Below are 18,164 nucleotides of genomic sequence, written 5' to 3'. Positions count from 1 at the left end.
TCATGGCCACCCCAGTGTTGACCTGCTGGGCTCCAGCAATCCTTCCACCTCAGCCTTCCAAGAAGCTGGAACTACAGGCGCATGCTGCCACGCCTGGCTAATTTTTGATTTATTGTAGAGACGAGGTCTTGCCAAGTTGCCCGGGCTGGTCTCGAACCCGTAGTCTCAGGCAATCCACTCGCCTCTGCTTCAAGTGCTGGGATTACTGGCTGAACCGCTGAGTCTGGCCAACAGTCACTCTTTACCCTCTGGGCAAATCCCTTGACTCTTCATTTCATTTCTGCCTAGAATAGTGGCTGAGGAGATGTTTCCAAGCTACCTCATGGGCTTTTGTGAAGCAAAGTTAAAATAATAGGTGTGAAAACACACTGAAAAGTCAAGAGTGCATTACAGTAAGGGAGTTGAGAGCCCAGGTGCTAGATTAGACTGGCAATCTGGGGTTCCTGGATCCCTCTCCTAGCTGCCTCTCTAACAGGAGCAGCTAAGCACGGTGAGGATCTGTGAGTAGTATGTGTGTGGTGTCTAACCTGCAGTCAGGGATAATTACTGCTGATACAATCTGGTACATTCATAATTAACTTATGAGGACATTTAATTTTTGAAATATTGAACAGTCCTCCTTTGCTTTTCAGTTTTCATAGAAGAAAATCTCAATGATGATATCTATTCTACTTATGTTGAGATGTGTCTTTTAGAGAATTGGTTTAAAGTATGAGATGGTATTTGTAGTTTTCATTTAGTTTATGTTATGAGAGTGCTTTCCTGACTTAAAGTCTGAAGGCTTTGCTTGAAAAGAATCACTCTGTTAAAAAGTTAGCTAGGCTGAGCATAGTGTCTCACACCTGTAATCCCAGCACTTTGGAAGACTGAGGCGGGAGGCAAATCTCAATGATGATAATCTATTCTACTTGAGCCCAGGAGTTCAAGATTAGCCTGGGCAACATCGCAAGAACCTATCTCTACAAAAAAAAATTTAGCTGGGCACAGTGGTGTGTGCCTATAGTCCCAGCTACATGAGAGGCTGAGACAGGAGGATCCCTTGAGCCCAGGAGGTCAAGGCTGCAGTTAGCCATGATACACCATTGTGCTTAGTTTGGGCAAGAGAGGAATATCTTGTATCTTTAAAAAAAAAAAGAAAAAGAAAAAAGATTAAGTTACCCTATTATCAGAGGATACGAATAGGAGCAGATTTTTTGTGGGTGTGGGAAGTTTATATTGTTCATTCTGTCCCTCATTCCAGATCCCTGTGTTTCACTGGGATATGTTTCCTAGAAATCCGGGTCTGGCATAGGATTTGGTATTCCATATAGTTTCCTCAGAGGCAGGAGTGTTTTGAGTCCTTGCCCACCCACTCTGACCTTAATGGTAAGAGATCTTCCTGCCACTGATTTGGAAGACTCTTTAGAAATCCAAGTGGTAGCCGGGCTCAGTGGCTCAGCCTGTAATCCCACGCCTTTGGGAGGCTGAGGTGAGTGGATTGCCTGAGCCCACGCGTTCAAGACCTTCCTGGGCAGGCGAGACCTCATCTCTACAATAAATCAAAAAATTAGCCGGGCATGGTAGCGCGTGCCTGTAATTCCAGCTACTCAGAAGGCTGAGGCGGAAGGATCGCCGGAGTCCAGCAAGTCGAGGCTGCGGTGGCTGGGAGTGGCCACTGCACTCCAGTCTGGGCGACAGAGTGAAACTCCAACTCAAAAAATAAAAATAAAATAAAATAAAAATAAAGCAGAAATCCAAGTAGTAATAACAACACATAATCAAATCTGGAGTGACAATATGGTGTTGTTATGGGAAGAATTATCTTGCTATTAGTCAGTATTTTATAAATATCTTGATGTATTTTTAGATGTTACAGATTTGAATAATTCTGAAGCTTGATTTTTTTTTAATAGTCAGCAAGCTCAGGGGAGATGTCTAAAAAGTTGTCAGATGGATCTTTTAAAGACTCCAAAGCTGAAACAGAGGTAAACTTTAAACTTACCTTCTTGAAAAGACGTAAACTTGTAGTTGTGTTGAATTAGTAAATGCTGTCCTCTCCTGGTCCACTGAGGCGTAGGAAGAGAGCATGGTTTGGGCCTACACATAATAGATCTATCTGTATTTTGTTGTAAAAGTAATGATTTAAATGGTTTCCTCTTGGTAAAATAGATGGAGTATGTTTATTCTCATTTTCTGTGGGATACCCCTGGGTTTACTTATGCCTTTATTGGACAAGTGTGATGTGTGATGTATAAAGGAAATAGGGTATCATTTGGGGGAAAGGGGAGGTGGCACTCAAAATGAGTTTGGGAGAGGATTAAGTCATCAGGCAGATGGAGCCAGCTGGAGGGACCCCTCCAGCTCTGCTTGGCCTGCTTGAGACCCTGGAATGTGTTTTCTGTGGCTAGGTACAGTGGTAGCCTGTCATCTCCATGTAGGCCATCCTGTGGAGGTTAGATTCATCCCAAGCAGTAGGGGGCCACTGAAAGGTTTAAGCTGGACAGGTACAGTGGCTTATGCCTGTAATCCCAGCATTTAGGAGCCCGGGGTGAGAGAATTATTTGAGCCCAGAAATTTGAGACCAGCCTGGGCAACATAGTGAGACCTTGTCTTAACAACAAAAAAATCAAATAATTAGCTGGGTGTGGTGGTACATGCCTGTGGAGGCTGAGACAGAAGGATCCTTTGAGCACAGGGGGTTGAGGCTGCAGGGATCTGTGACCATGCCACTGCACTCCAGCCTGGATAACAGAGTGGGACTTTGACTCAAAAAAAAAAAAAGAAAGAAAGAAAGGAACGGTTTAAGCCAATTTTCATAATCTAATTTGCATTTTTGAAAATATTTAGGCAACTGCAGGGGAGATGGATGAGGTATGAAGTAGAGGCTGGGAGGAGGCAGTTAGGGGAGAGGTGTACCAGTGGATGAAGGGACAGGATGTACTGTTTTCTCCAATTTGTGTTCTGTTTCAACGCAATGTGTAAGTTCTTATATTCAGAGTTGGTTACACATGCATTTAAATAATCAAGTATATAGCAACAGAAGTTGGTATGTACTCATAAGCACATCTGATAAGACAGTGTGTTTAGCAGATTGCTGACCTTTTTAGGGTTGCATAAAAAGAGGGAATTCTAAATTTAGGGCAAAAGTGGTTTTGGCTTCCTTCTATTTCACACTTTTAAGTGCTTAGTTATATTGAGTTGGCATCAGTTCCTCTCTTAAAGCATATGGACATGCTTTATGGATGCTGTTGTTGGGTTTCATACTTGTTCTTCTTCAAACAGAGCTTAAAAAATAAATCTGCTAATGGTATTGCTATATAATACATTAATTAATTTTTTTTCATTCTCTTTTCTTTAAGACTGAGATTCCCACTAGAGCATCCAGGTCATTGACAACAAAAGCATCAAAACGGCGATCCAAAAATTCAGTGGAAGGTACTGCAAACCTAATTATATATGTAGTTAGATATGTGGATAGTAGGGTTTTTTTGGTGCTTTTTTTTTGCCTTAATTACAGTATATAGTAGGAAAGCATTCCATTCCTGTGACTGGAAAGCAGTTCTACTGTGCCTGGGAATAAACAATGACTGTGTGGAAATAATGAAGATTTGTGGCTCTTGCATACATGTGTGTACAAACTCACAACAGCAGGGGCAGAATAGGCCTGCTCTCCTGGAGATCTGTGTTAGAATCTAAAAGTGTAATCAAATTTTCATTTTCCAGAAATACTTTTCAGTCATCTGTGTTTCATTTATTCTGTTCTTTACATTGGTAGGTGAAAGTCAATTCTGATGCAGGCTGAATATTAAGAGCACATAGGCAGATAATGCTTATGTGTTAAAAAATAGCAAAAGAGCCGGGCTCGGTAGCTCAGCCTGTAATCCCGTGCTTTTGGGAGGCTGAGGTGAGTGGATTGCCTGAGCCCATGGGTTCGAGACCCGCCTGGGCAGCGAGACCTCATCTCTACAATAAAAAAATCAGCCGGGTGTGGTAGCGCCTGCCTGTAATTCCGGCTTCTCGGAAGGCTGAGGCAGAAGGATTGCCAGAACTCAGCAGGCAAGGCTGCGGTGGCTGGGAGCGGCCGCTGCTCTCCAGTCTGGGCAATAGAGTGAGACTCCAACTCAAAAAAAAAAAAAAAAATAGCAAAAGTATGATTGTGTGTCATGCTCAAAAGTGACACTTACAGGCCTGGCTTGGTGTTTCCCAAAGAAAGTACAGACCAGCAAACAGAACAAGAATGACAGGCAAATGCAGGGAAGTCCTGTGGGAGGTTGCTAGTGCTGGAGGCTTTTAACTGAAGTACAAGTGACTTGGAACGAGCAGTAGTTATTTCTGAAAAATCATCCTTTTCCTCAATTGTGTAAGTTAAAGAAGAGTGACAAGGAGGTAGTAGTTGAAATTTTTCTTTTAGAAATGAAATTTACATTGCAGGCTCCACTCTTTCACAGTAATGCTTTCACGACCATCTTTGTGCCAGAAACCTTGGTGCTCTCGCAGCAGATCGCTGTGGGATGGGTTCCCAGAGGGCAGTCACTGGCACAGAGGGCGCGACTGCCATGAGGTTGTAGCTGCAGTGTGCCCCTGACTGCCCTCCACCTCACACTTCTCCAGTGTTTTAAAGGCATGCTGACTTTTATAGATGAGAATTGAAAAAATTAATTACTAGTAAAATTGCTTTTTTCAATGTGTTTTTGTGTTTATTGGCTTCTCTGACTTGTCTGTTCTTTCATTTGTTGCTTCCTTATTGCTTCCGTGTGGAGTCACAGTATTCTTATTAATTTGCATACACTCCCTGTGCATTAAGGATCACTGTCAATTTTTTTTTTTTTTTGAGTTGGAGTCTCACTCTGTCAACCAGACTGGAGTGCAGTGGCCGCTTCCGGCCACCACAGCCTCGACCTGCTGGGCTCTGGTGATCCTTCCGCCTCAGCCTTCCATGTAGCTGGAACTACAGGCATACACTATCACGCCCGGCTAATTTTTGATTTATTGTAGAGATGAGGTCTCACCAAGTTGCCCAGGTAGGTCTCGAACCTGCAGGCTCAGGCAATCCACTCACCTCAGCCTCCCAAGTGCTGGGATTACAGTCTGAGCCACCGAGCCCGTTTCACTGTCAATTTTTACACGAGTGTTTCTTACATTTTTTTAGTTCATTTCTATTAATTTTGTTTGGTTTGATTTCTGATTTTCCTGAGTGTTACATTTTTATGTACTTGAAGCCACTAATCTTTTTTGGGGAATTTGTCCAGAGATTTGAGAGATGAAAATTTGTGTTTTACCATGCATTTTTATATTTAATTTTTTAGTTATCTCTTATTTTAACTCATGGTGTAAGGTGAGGCTCTGAATTTATTTATTGTTTCAGAATATTTCATAGACTGTTCCAGGATCGCTTACTTATTAAGTGTACCTTTCTCTCCTGCACTGTGATGTCTTTTCCGTTTGCGTTCTCTTTCTTTCTTTCTTTCTTTTTCTTTCTTTCATTCTTCCTTCCTTCCTTCCTTCCTTCCTTCCTTCCTTCCTTCCTTTCCTTCTTTCCTTCCTTCCTTTCCTTCTTTCTTTCTTTTTTTAATTTCCATTGTTTTTTGTTTTACTACAAATTTCCTGCCATTGCTCTTTTCAAAAAAATTTTAAGCCATTTTATTTGCTTATTCTTCCAGATAAATTTTAGAATTACTTCATAATTCAAAGAATCCTATCTCCCACAAAATAACTAACTTCTCAGGATTTAATTGGATTTGTGCTAAATTTATGCTTTCATTACTTTGGGAAAATTGGTTACCTCTAATTTCAAGTTAGTAAAAGTGTCCCCCTCTTCTGAGAGGATGTGTGCATGTGCTTGGTTGTGTTTGTTAGTCACAGTGATTGCCAGATAGTTTGTTTTGCTTTTAGGTTTTCTAAAAAATGTAGTATTTCCCCCCCTCATTATTTTTAAATGATGATTGTTGGAATGTAGATGCTTTATTGATTTTGTAGCTGTATCTTGAATCTAATCTTGTTGAATCTTAATCCAGTAGTTCTATTGACTCATTTGGATTTTCTAAACAATTTTATCATCTGCTTTTCTTTTGTAATCACTCAGGATATTTGCATCTCTATTTACTGGTTAGTTTGTGCTGTAGGGTTCTTTTTGCCTTATAAGAGTTTTTGTTGTTGTTGTTTTTTAAGAGACAGGGTCTTGTTCTGTAGTTCAGGCTGGAGTGCAGCGACCAATGATAGCCCACTGTAACCTCGAACTTCTGGGCTCAAGTGATCCTCCTGCCTCAGCCTCACAAGCTGCTGGGACTATAGGCATGTGCCACCACAGTCAGCTAATTTTTAAGTAAAAGTTTTTTGTGGGCACCCACAAACTCTTAGGCTTAAATGATCCTCCTATCTTGGCCTCCAAAAGTGCTGAGGTTACAGTCATAAGCCACTGTGCCTAGCCAAGACATTTTATCAGAGGTTTCCAGACTTTATGACATTTAATTTTCCTGAGTTGTCAACAACTCAGTGGATTCTCTGCCTTGCTGCTAGCTGCACACTTGACCTCACCATAGGTCTCTCAGCAAAGCTGGCACTCTGCCTGAACATTCTGCTTCGCTTAAGTGGGTTGGCATTTGGGCAAATTCCCAGTACCTAGAGGTGTGTGAGACATGAGACCTCTATGTTCTGCTCAAGAGGACGAGCCTTTATTACAGAGTGTATCACATTTGTTATACATACTTAGAGTCTTAAAGCCATTCTAGAATCCCTATTGAATCCAAAAAATACTCTGCATAAGAATAAGTTTTTCTTAATCTTAAGTAGTACATAACAGTTGAGCTGATCACTTTGAGTTAGTGAGCAAATTTTTGTTTCTTTTTTTTTTAACTATTAAGCATTACAAATAAAGCTTAATATGTATTTTCATTGTGTAATTTCCTGTCAGGAAGAAGGGACTCTAGAACCAGTGAAAATAGTCTTTCCTCTGAAAAAGAATGTAACACTTCCTACAGTAAAGCTAAGAAGGAACATACCATGAAACAGCTCGGTAAGACTAAGTAAGCCATAGTGGAGGCTGTGAGTGAATGTTTGCGAGTTGAAACCTTTTGCTGTCTGATACTTTGCTTCCCTTTGATCACTGAACAGGTGGAACTCTGTGGGGGTAGTTAGCACAGGTGTGGCACTACTTGACCTAGGGCCTGAGCTCCAGAACCCTGCCCTCAGGCCAACGTGGAGAGGAGCAGAAGGACATGGAGGCCTACTGGTCAGAGCTGCAACTTTACCTGAGAATTTCCTAGCCTAAGTCAATTACAGGTTGAAATTGTTCATTCGAGCCTTCCTTTCCTTATTCTGTAGACATTTATAATAATAAAGAGAGCTCAGGGACATATTCATGCATGCTAGTTTGTGATGAGTCTTTTGAAGGAAAATGAAGCCAAGAAGAGCAGAGATGAGGGGCATAGGTGGGACAACCTCTTAGAAGGGGAGCATCTGGACAGGGCTGATGCAGGTAAGGGTGGACATGCAGGTGTCCAGAGACTTTTAGCAGAGCCCCCGAGTTGGGGGCAAGCTTGCCTGTGTGAGTGGTAAGGCTGAGGCAGAGAGAGGTGCACAATAGGAGAAGGGGCTAGACAACAGGCAAGTACCAGAGCTGCTGGACCATATCAGCCATGTGTCACAGTGAGAGCAGAAGTCCTTGGAGGATTTGAAGCAGGACAGAGACAAGATTTGACTTATGTTTTAGAAGCGTCCTCTTTTTTTTTTTTGAGTCAGAGTCTCACTCTGTCGCCCAGGTTGGAGTGCAGTGGCATACTCAAAGCCATCCCAGCATCAACTTGCTGGACTCAGGCAATCCTTCCACTTCAGCCTTCCACGTAGCCAGAGCTACAGGCACATGCTACCATGCCTGGCTAATTTTTGGATATATTGTAGAGATGAGATCTTACCAAGTTGCCCAGGCTGGTCTTGAACCCCTGGGCTCAGGCTGTTCTTGAACCCCTGGGCTCAGGTAATCCTCTTGTCTCGGTCTTCCAAATTGCTAGGATTACAGGCTTGAGCCATGCACCCAGCCAGGGTCCTTTTTTAAAACTGCAGTGGGGCAGGAGTGGAAGCTGGAGAGCAGTCAGGAATTGGGTGTGGTGTCCAGATGAGAGGCGGCGATGGCTTAGACCTGAGTGCCAGTGGTGAGAGCAGGTTGGGTTTACTGGATGTCACTTGTTAGAAAGTAGAGGAATCAAAGGTAAGACCCATTCTGGGAGGAGTTTGAATACCTAGGTGATGCCATTTGTTGAGATGGAAAGCTCTGGGAGAAACTGGTTGGTGGAACAGGCAGCAGTGTCAAGAATTCTTGGACACATCAAGTTTGAGATATCTGTGGAACAACCAAGTAGAAGTGTTGAGTAGACAGCTGGATGTGTAGATCTATAGATCTAGAGAGACTGGAGAAACTGACAAGAAATGGAGAGTTCTGGTCTACAGGGGATGCTTACAACCATGGACCTTCGTGCAATAATTATTTTAGGAACACGTGTTGGCAAAGAAGGGCGTGGTAAGCTCCAGAGCCTTCAGGTCGGAAAAGGAGGAGAGGAAGATCGAGGCAAAGGAAACAGAAAGCCAGCAAGTTGGAGGAAGATTTGTAAAGTGGGAGTCCTGTAAGCTAAGGAAGGATTAGGGAAGGAGAGAGGAGCTTCTTGGTGATGAGCTCTAATGAGGGTGGTCATGTGGAGGCTGAGAATTGACACTTTCATCGATAAGACAGTTTGTTGATGACCTTCATGTAACCCCCTTTAAATCCCAACTAGAACAACCAAACACAAAAACACATACTATTCTAATCTGTTGTTAACTATTTTATGTCAGGAAGGAAGGAGGATAATATTTCAGCTAAAATTTTAGACTCCATAGTGTCTGGATTAAATAATGAACCAGATCAGGAAACTACAACTTCAGGAATAGGTAAGAAAAATATATTTTTTAGTTTAAATTCCCCACCATTGTAATATGAAATATTTACATCTTATTGTAGTTATAAATTATTTTTTATTATTCTGACCACTTTCATGTTCATCAAAACTTTTTAATGATATACTGAAGGTTGAAAATGACCTGATGTTTTATTTGCTTTAATTTGTTGTTATATAGTAACTATATTAGCTCAGCTTTAAATTAACTTTATATGCCCTTTTATGTATATCTTATTTTTATGTTTAAGCCAAAGTACTTTTTTAATCTTGCTACTGGAATTTTACAAAATGATGTGGATGATCACATAGAGAAACTATTTTTTTTATACTCCATCCTTCTCTGCTTTGTTTTATTAAGAAAATGCTCACAATAACTATTTTTTTGTTTGTTTATTTGTTTTGTTTTGAGTTGGAGTCTCACTCCGTCGCCCCAGCTGGAATGCAGTGGCATGCTCACGGCCACCCCAGCGTTGACCTATTGGGCTCAGGTGATCCTTCCACCTCAGCTTTCCAAGTAGCCAGAACTACAGGCATGCACTACCATGCCTGGCTAATTTTTTGATTTATTGTAGAGATGAGGTCTCACCATGTTACCCAGGCTGATCTCAAACCCACAGGCTCGGGCAATCCTCTTACCTCGGTCTCCCAAAGTGCTGGGATTACAGGCTTGAGCCACCTCACCTGGCCCACAATAACTAATTTTAAAGTGCTTGCTTATAGTACATTGAAGAAATTGTCCTGTCACTTGTCCAACTATATTTAAGGCTGGCAATATGAGTCTTCATCCTGCAGGTACAGATGGGATGATCTTTGATTAAACATCAGTAACTACAGTCTTCTGCGACTTTAGACTAAATTTGTCAGAAATAGTATAATTCTTAGGTTGCATTTAAGGAAAAAATAGTGTAAATTTTGACTCTAGGGTAAGATAAAATTATTTCTGAGCCCAACTTGCTTTGTATTTATCTGATTTTTAAAACTTCTGAAATTAGCTAGAAGAATGATAAGCATGTCTTTCTTTCTATACATGTGTTTTCCCCTTTAGAACTCGCATTCCTAGGAGGGAGTATGTTTGTAAGCATTCCACTCCATCTTTATACAGCAGGTGCAGCGTAAAAGGTGATCTGTGGTTTTTTTATTCCAAGTAGGGCAACTGTAGGTGATTGATCTAGGTCTTCATCAGTGTGGGATGACCAAATAAAAAGTTACTAAACTGGAGCAGAATGGCCTTTTACTGATGAAAACTCTTTTTACTGTGGGCATGCGTGTTATAATTCAACATCTTGTGATAGTATGTTTGTGGGAGCTTTTTTCCTCTGTAGGCTCCTATGGGGGGATTGCCCAGGCACACTGTGGTCCTGTACTTCAGGAGAGGGCAGTGGGTGGTGCAGAAAGCTTGAGGGGAGACTGTCATTTGAGACCTTCCCCCTTCTCCTGTTTACCTGCCTCTGACCTGAGCAAGCTGCATGGGTGGGTTCTCTGAGCCAGTTTCCTTATTGTAAATGGGTGTAAAAATACCTGCCTTGAGAATGAATGAGATGATGTCCATAAAGTGGCTGCTTATCACAGTCTTGCCGTACATACTAGAGATCACTACAGTTTAACTGACAACCCCAAATCAGAGTGAGACAAAGCTCATTCTGAGATGATACAGTGGATTTAAGATAAATCGAACTCATTCTTTAGACCTATATTGAGCACTTTATAGATGTTATCTAAAAGCATGAAAATGATATAAGCTCAGCTATTAAGAAGCACAAACTGCAAACATTGTTTCTCAGTTGAGCTTTCTGCAGATAATAGAATAAAGCCTGACACTACCTGGTGTGGGTAGCAGTCTCCTGCTTGCACGCTGTCCTTGGGTGGTAGTTGTAGGGGTTAGGGATAATGGCCAGGAGCCCCCCACCTACCCTACTCCCCTGGAGTTCTGCTACTGCACAAGCCGTGGGTCCCTGTTGTACTTACTGTCTTGCGCTGACCGTCTTGTAAATTTTGGAACTCAGAGTTTGCCAGTAGTTTTATTTACTTTATTTCCTCCATTGAGTATGATTTCCAGATCCACTGCCATTGGGTGAACCATTCCTCACAATACCTTTCTTCATAGTGTTTCAAAGAAGAAAGTCCGTATTTTCAAGGAAAGCTGGCCATTGTTGTGCTGACTGACCCAGCGCCGGCTAGCCATCTGCCCACCACCTAGAGACTGACTAGCATTGCCCTCTTAAGGTCATCATAAGATAATTTGTGGGTTTTATTGTTATCATTTTGCTTTTTGGGTGGATCACATAGTTCAACAAGGAATTTATCCCTTTCTGAAACATCAACAGTTTCTTCCCACACTCCATGTAGAATGCAAGCTATATGATACACCTTGGTCTCTTTACAATTGACAGTTCCAAGATTTTCTGAAACATTAAGCCATATCTTTATTTTGCTTAATTTTCCTCGTTTTTGCTTTATTGTTTAAACTTTTTATATGAAAAGTATATAAACATAGAAAGAACAGTACAATTAATACCCATACACCTCTCACCTAGATTCAGTAAACAGTTTATCATATTTGCTTTATCTATAGTTATATATTTTAATGAGCTAGTTCAAAGAATGTTAAAAACATCCTAACACTTATCTTTAAATACTTCAGCATGCAGCTTAAAAAAGAGAGACATTCTTCTATACAGTCACAAAATTATTGTCTAGCTGAACTCAATATTATTTCCTGATTGTGTCTAAAACCCTGACTACATTCTCATTTCCCCCCCAATTTTTAAAAAATATTGGTTATTTGATTACATTTAACTTCGATGTATTCAGAAGCTTAGTACAGCTAAAATTTGCACAGAACACTGGCATAATGACAGACTGTTTGCTGTTGTATTGTAGGCTGTACATCTGATTAATGAGTTTCCATAATAGTTAACTAATATAGAATGGTCTCTCATAGGTCAGGCCCAGTGCCCTTTGCTTTAAACACATGACTTCATTTGACTCTTAGGTTAGCTCCATGGGATAGGGCAAACTGTGGCTCAGGAAGGGTAAGGAGGAGCCTGCTCAAAGTGTGGCCCTTGGCAAATGAAAGTGTCAGGAAGTCTTGAACCAGGCCTCACATTCTTACTTACAGGGTTCATTGGTTAGCAAGTAGTTCTAGACAACAGACAGTGATAATGCTTTGATTTTTTTTCCAATTCATAGTCATTTTAATATTTATAAGTACATTATTTTTAAAGCTATTATTTGACAGTCTGTTTAATCTGCCCTCTATGATTAAGAGTTGATTATACAGTATAGTAGTGTATAATCTGTTTTTATGTTCGTTCAGTTTGTGTGTACTTGGAGTTTTGTAAAGCTTTACTTAAGAATACCACTGAAACTTTGAAAAGATAAAATTATACAGAATATTATTGATCTCCTTGAGCTACCAAGGAAGATAATGCATTTTGTAATTTACTTATTGTGATGGTGGGTTTTGTAGACTGTAGGAACTATTTGACACTTTCAAATCAAATATACAACTTAAACTTATTCAAGTGTTTTCTTTTTTTAGTTGGAATCTCTCTCTGTTGCCCAGGCTGGAGTGCAGTGACACAATCACGGCTCCCCACAGCCTCAACCTCCTGGGTCCCAGTGATCCTTCCATATCAACCTCCTGAGTAACTGGGACTACAGGTGCACGCCACCATGCCCAGCTAAATTTTTGATTTTTTTGTATAGATGAGGTCTCACTATGTTGCCTAGACTGTTCTCAAACTTTTGGGCTCATGCAATCCACCCATCTCAGCCTCCTAAAGTGCTGGGATTACAGGCATGAGCCACTGCACCTGGCCTCAGGTACTTTCTTCTAAAGTTGATAATCTACAACTGTCAAGTTTATTTTTAATTTTTTTAAAGAACTTAGTATTTCATATTCATGCTTTGACTGTTCTCTATAAAATATCATAAATATTGAACTATTTAAATCAGAGTCAACATTATTTATATAGATTGAAAAAAATTTCCTTACAAAATTATATGCCATCTATTTTATGTAGTTCAGTGACATAAATAAAGCAGTTATTTGATAGTTAATGCCAGGTTGATTCTGATGTAAGCTATTTCTTTGAATAGTTTTACAAAATTGCAAGATAGTGTTTCAGGAAAAGGAACATTTTCCAATGTTATTGTTGTTTTTTATTTCTTTTTCTCTCCTTTTTTGAGTTGGAGTCTCACTCTGTCACTCAGGCTGGAGTAGAGTGGCACAGTAACCGCTACCACAGCCTCAACCTGTTGGGCTCAGGTGATCCTTCTGCCTTAACCTTCCAAATAGCTGGAACTACAGGCATGTGCCATCATGCCTGACTAATTTTTTGATTTATTGTAGATATGAGGTCTTGCCAAGTTGCCCAGGCTGGTCTTGAACCCATGGGCTCAGGTAATCCTCTAGCCTCCATCTCCCAAAGTGTGGAATTACTGGTATAAGCTACTGTGCCCAGCCCTGGTTTCTTTTTAGAGTAATGGGTCCTTTGATGATTAGTTTTCTAGTACTAGGTTCTGCCATAATATTCCTTTAGCACCTCCCTTGCCTTTTTGTTTGTTTTTTTTTTTGAATCGGCGTCTCACTCTATTGTTCAGGTTGGAGTACGGTAGCACAAATACAGCTCACCGCAGCCTCAACCTCCTAGGCTCAGGTAATCTATCCACCTCGGCCTCCCAAGTAGCTGAGACTACAGGTGTAGGCCACCATGCCTGGTTAATTTTTTAATTTTTTTTTTAGGGTTGTGGTCTTCCTATGTTCCCTAGGCTAGTTTTGAACTCCTGGGCTCAAGCATCTTTCATCTCCCTAATTTCTGGGTTTATAGATGTGAGCCACCATGCCTTGCCCCTTTTTTGCTTTTAATATTGAAACCATTTTATTTCTTAGGTAGTTGATATTTTTTCTATTTTCAAAACTTTGGAATATCAATCAGTAATCAGCAGACAAGTATTTGGGAATTTTCAATATGTCTAGGACTGTGTCAAAAATATCTTTCTTTTCCTCCTGTTTTCCTGAAATAGCCACTTACTTACAGCTTCTTAACTCCAGGGCTGAGTGGATCCAGGGCTCACTTACATTCTGGAGCATCCTTTCCCTCTCATCTAATCCTAGAACCACACATGGGGGAGGAGCATTCTAGATGCATGTTTTCTAGAAGCTGCCTTTGGTCAGTCCTTTGTAAATTTGCAGTGTGGGGAAAACATAGATAAGTGTGCTTTATGTTAACAAAGCCATTGATCATTCGCCCTTCAGTGGGCAATCTTAATGACCAATTTTAAACTGTTTTATGTTAGGATCAAACGAAGCTAATCTTAACTCAACTAGTATTGCAGATGATAATTCAACTAGTCTGTGGCGTGAGAGTATTGAGCCAGACCCAGCAGTGAAGCAGAAAGGTAAGAATGGTCCCTTTTTACCCCTTTCCTTGTGAGAGGTGATTGTGCACTCCAGAATAACACTAACTGTTGGATGCCTTTCAAGGGGATGCAGCCCAGAGCTCAAGGGTTCCCCATTGTGTCTGAATGTGGCAAATGACTCACTTCTGCCTTTTTACATAAACTGGAATTGAACAAGCTTATTGCTTGATAACTTAAGACTCACTCCTGTGTTCCCAGTGGGCTTACTAAGTGACATAAAGTGTCATTATTCATGACTCTGGGGTGGCATGAGTAATCCCCAAAACAAGTTTCAGGGTCACTACTTGGAGAGCCCTACTGGCCAAGCAGTGTGCTACTCAGACTTCATGTTCAAAAAGGACTCTTTATTTATTTATTTGAGTCATAGTCTCAGTCTGTTGCCTAGGCTGGAGTATAGTGGCACACTCATGGCCACTGTAGCCTTGACCTGCTGGGCTCAGGCGTTCTTTCTACCTCAGCCTTTCAAGTAGCTGGAACCACACGCCACCACGCCCTGCTAATTTTTTGGTTTATTGTAGCAATGAAGTCTCAAACCCGAGGGCTCAGGCAATCCTCTTGGCTCCATCTCCCAAATGCTGGAATTATAGGCGTGAGCCACCATGCCTGGCCCAAAAAGGACTTTTAAACAGTTCAAAATGCTTTTGCTACTATGATTGTTCTATTTGTAATATTCTTTCAGTGTCAAATTGTACCTCAGTGAGATTCTGCTTTCAGCATAATTTTTCTTGGCATTAAAAAAACAAGCTGGGCTCGATGGCTCAGCCTGTAATCCTGCACCTTTGGAAGGCTGAGGTGAGTGGATTGCTTGAGCCTGTGGGTTCAAGACTCGCCTGGGCAACTTAGTGAGACCTCATCTCTACAATAAATAAAAAATCAGCCGGGTGTGGTAGTGCGCACCTGTAATTCCGGCTACTTGGAAGGCTGAGGCGGAAGGATCGCCGGAGCCCAGCGGGTCGAGGCTGCGGTGGCCGGGAGTGGCCACTGCACTCCAGTCTGGGCGACAGAGTGAGACTCCAATGCAAAAAAAAAAAAAAAAAAAAAAAAACGGTGGTAAAATATACATTTAGCATTTGTATTTTAAGACCCTGGAACTTCTAACAGGCCTGCAGTGATGCTGGTATCTCATGGAACCAGGGCTTGTGCAGGCAGCAGCTACTAATTGGGGTTGGGGTGTCACCAGGCCAGAGCTGATGTTCATTAATTCATTCAAATAGAAAATATCTGCTGAAGGCTTAAAGAGTATCTGGAGAAGAGGAGAGAGGGACCTTGGAATGTCTAGGAGCGATGAACAGGGAGAAGCAGAGGGATTCTGGGGCTGTTTAAACGTCCTTGGGGAGACCAGGTCTGGAGTGTAGAGGAGAGGTCCCAACTAGAGAGAAAATGTGAGAATTGTTGGCACACTGACCATGTTGGGAGCCTGAGTGGAGATGTTGTCACCTGTGAAAAGAGACTTGAGCACAGAAATCTGGAGTACTGGCACTGTGGATACAGGGGCAAGGACATTTCATGAAGGAAAGAGTTGGCTGTGTGGAGGGTGCCTCTGCGTCTAGGGGACAGGCACTGGAAGTGCCCCCTGGTTAGGGACCTGATCTGTGAAAAGTGGAAAGATTACTGTGCTCACTTACTTTCCAGGTATTGGCCTCATGGTTTGATTGCTCCACCTCTCAGTAACATTTCCAAGTACTGTATGAACCCGGGATCTGTCCTCAGCAACCCAGTGGCATGAGTTGAAGAACGAGCTAGAGGTTATAGTTGGGGACCTGGGTCTGCTGCATGGCTCTGGGTCATATGATGGCCCTTAGTGCTGGTCTCAGCTAAGCATGCCCTCCAGGCTGCACAGCCTTGATGAGAGGGTCTGCTGCCACCTGTTCTTGGTCCCTGGCAACCTGTCCCAGGGTTAAGTCAAGTTTCCCACTACTGTTGCCCCAAAGCACCATCCTGGGGTCTCTGAAACTGCCATGTGCTGCTTTTCACGCTCTGGCTTTTCTAGTGACACTGTCAGGAACCATATTCTCCCGGTGCCTTCTAACCGCTGCCTCCTCCAGTCCCTCAGGCTTGGCAGGTGGCAGGCCTGTCTTCTGTGCTGTGTCACTTTTTGGGATGTGATTTCTGGAGGCTTCTGGATCCTTACAAATGAGTCCTATATTGTCTCCCAGTTCCCGTTGCTCTCTATGCTTGGCCTCCTTCTCCCTCAAAAACTGCCCTCTTTAGGATAGCATTTGTGTGGGTCTCCAACTGTGGTGCTCACAGACAGTCTTCCTGTGAATAGACCAACTCAAGGTGCCTGAGGGAGTGCCTTTTACTCTGTTCACATGTGGATCCTCAAAATAACCTAGGCTGATTTCTCATGGCGTAGAGATGAAACTCTCACAGTGCGGGGGTGGGGCTGTGTTAAATGAGGTGCTACATTGGGCCATGGCCAGCCACCTCTCTCCCCTTATAGTGTTGTGAATCCCTGTAGTTTTGCCTCTTCTGCAAATGCACTCACACATCTTAACAGTGTGAAACAAAGATTGTCCACCTATGGTTTTGAATCCACCCCATCTCCTGCAGTGCTACTGCTCATTTATTTGTGACTGCCTGTGTCACATTTGTTCCCAAAACATAGCACTTGAAGAAAAGGTGCTTTTCCTTGGTGAAAGTGCAGAGGTAGGACTGTGTTGAGGTGGGAAATTTTCTTCTATTTCCAGGAGATGGTGGAAAAATAAGTACTGATTAGCTCTATAAGATGGGCTGTTGTTTGGTTCCACTCAAAAGTTTTAGAAATAGCCAGGAAGTCTTACTTGCTGGGTTCATACTGTTGCTTCCTTCCCTACATTGGGTTATGGTTTTTCTGTGGCTTTCTGCTTTTTTAGCTTCTGTCTCTTGTATTTGTTTAATTCATCTCTTTGATACACTTTTTTCATATCCCTGTTTCCTATTTTTGTGTACTAACATTTTGTGATCCATAGTTTTGTTTTTTTGGCTCTTTGCTTTTCTATCTTTAAAAATAAAGCAGAATGGCAGTAGGAATATTAGAAAAGAGGATAAGAAAAAATAACTTATTTTCCTAACAGACATCTGCAATTATTTATGACATGGTTTTTAAAAAATTCTGTTCTGATCATGTAACATATTGAGGTTTACTTACATAAAAGTTAATTTTCTGCTGGGCTTGGTGGCTCAGCCTGTAATCCCACGCCTTTGGGAGGCTGAGGTGAGTGGACTGCCTGAGCCCGTGGGTTCGAGACCCGCCTGGGCGGCAAGACCTCATCTCTACAATAAATAAAAAAATCAGCCGGACGTGGTAGCGCATGCCTGTAATGCCGGCTACTTGGAAGGCTGAGGTGGAAGGATCACTGGAGCCCAGCAGGTCGAGGCTGCGGTAGCCGGGAGCGGCCACTGCACTCCAGTCTGGGCGACAGAGTGAGACTCCAACTCAAAAAAAAAAAAAAAAAAAAGTTAATTTTCTGATATGCTTTCTTTTTTTTCTTTTTTTAGGTGACTCCCCCAGTGATGCAGGTAAGGAATGGCCTTAGGTAAATTATGTTTGGTATAAATTGTATATGTGTGTATACATATAAATGTGCTGTCAGATTTCTGTTTTACAAATTGCATTAACGAAAGTAATTTATTTTATAGAAGGTCTTAACTATACCAATTTAATTTTTAAGTTTCAAAATAATACTAGTTCAGGATTTTTTCCAGAGTATAAAGTATATTTTCAGTATGCAAATTTTGATTTACTATTTTCTGAAGTATAAATTTCTTTTACTTTATTATTATTATTATTATTATTATTATTATTATTTGAGTTGGAATCTCACTCTGTTGCCCAGACTGGAGTGCAGTGGC

General features: G+C 41.6%; 1 protein-coding gene across 2 annotated transcripts in view; it reads left to right on the top strand.

Moving 5' to 3' along the window:
* The window catches only part of TRAF3IP1 (TRAF3 interacting protein 1), an 84,646-nt gene that overhangs the window by 11,430 nt on the left and 55,052 nt on the right, over nucleotides 1-18,164 (top strand). Inside the window, exons 6-10 of one of the 2 annotated variants that reach the window (XM_008057719.1) lie at nucleotides 1,893-1,964; nucleotides 3,339-3,414; nucleotides 8,803-8,898; nucleotides 14,208-14,309; nucleotides 17,811-17,831. In XM_008057719.1, coding sequence (XP_008055910.1) covers nucleotides 1,893-1,964; nucleotides 3,339-3,414; nucleotides 8,803-8,898; nucleotides 14,208-14,309; nucleotides 17,811-17,831 — 367 coding nt within the window. The remainder of the gene's footprint in view (nucleotides 1-1,892; nucleotides 1,965-3,338; nucleotides 3,415-8,802; nucleotides 8,899-14,207; nucleotides 14,310-17,810; nucleotides 17,832-18,164) is intronic. The other variant, XM_008057721.1, reaches the window with a different exon arrangement.

Source organism: Carlito syrichta, unplaced genomic scaffold (assembly GCF_000164805.1).
Source record: "Carlito syrichta isolate Samal-C Ts95f unplaced genomic scaffold, Tarsius_syrichta-2.0.1 Scaffold303113, whole genome shotgun sequence".
NCBI classification, from domain to species: Eukaryota; Metazoa; Chordata; class Mammalia; order Primates; family Tarsiidae; genus Carlito; species Carlito syrichta.
The sequence above is the reverse complement of the archived record's forward strand: the minus strand, read 5'-3'. Positions and strand labels throughout refer to the sequence as shown.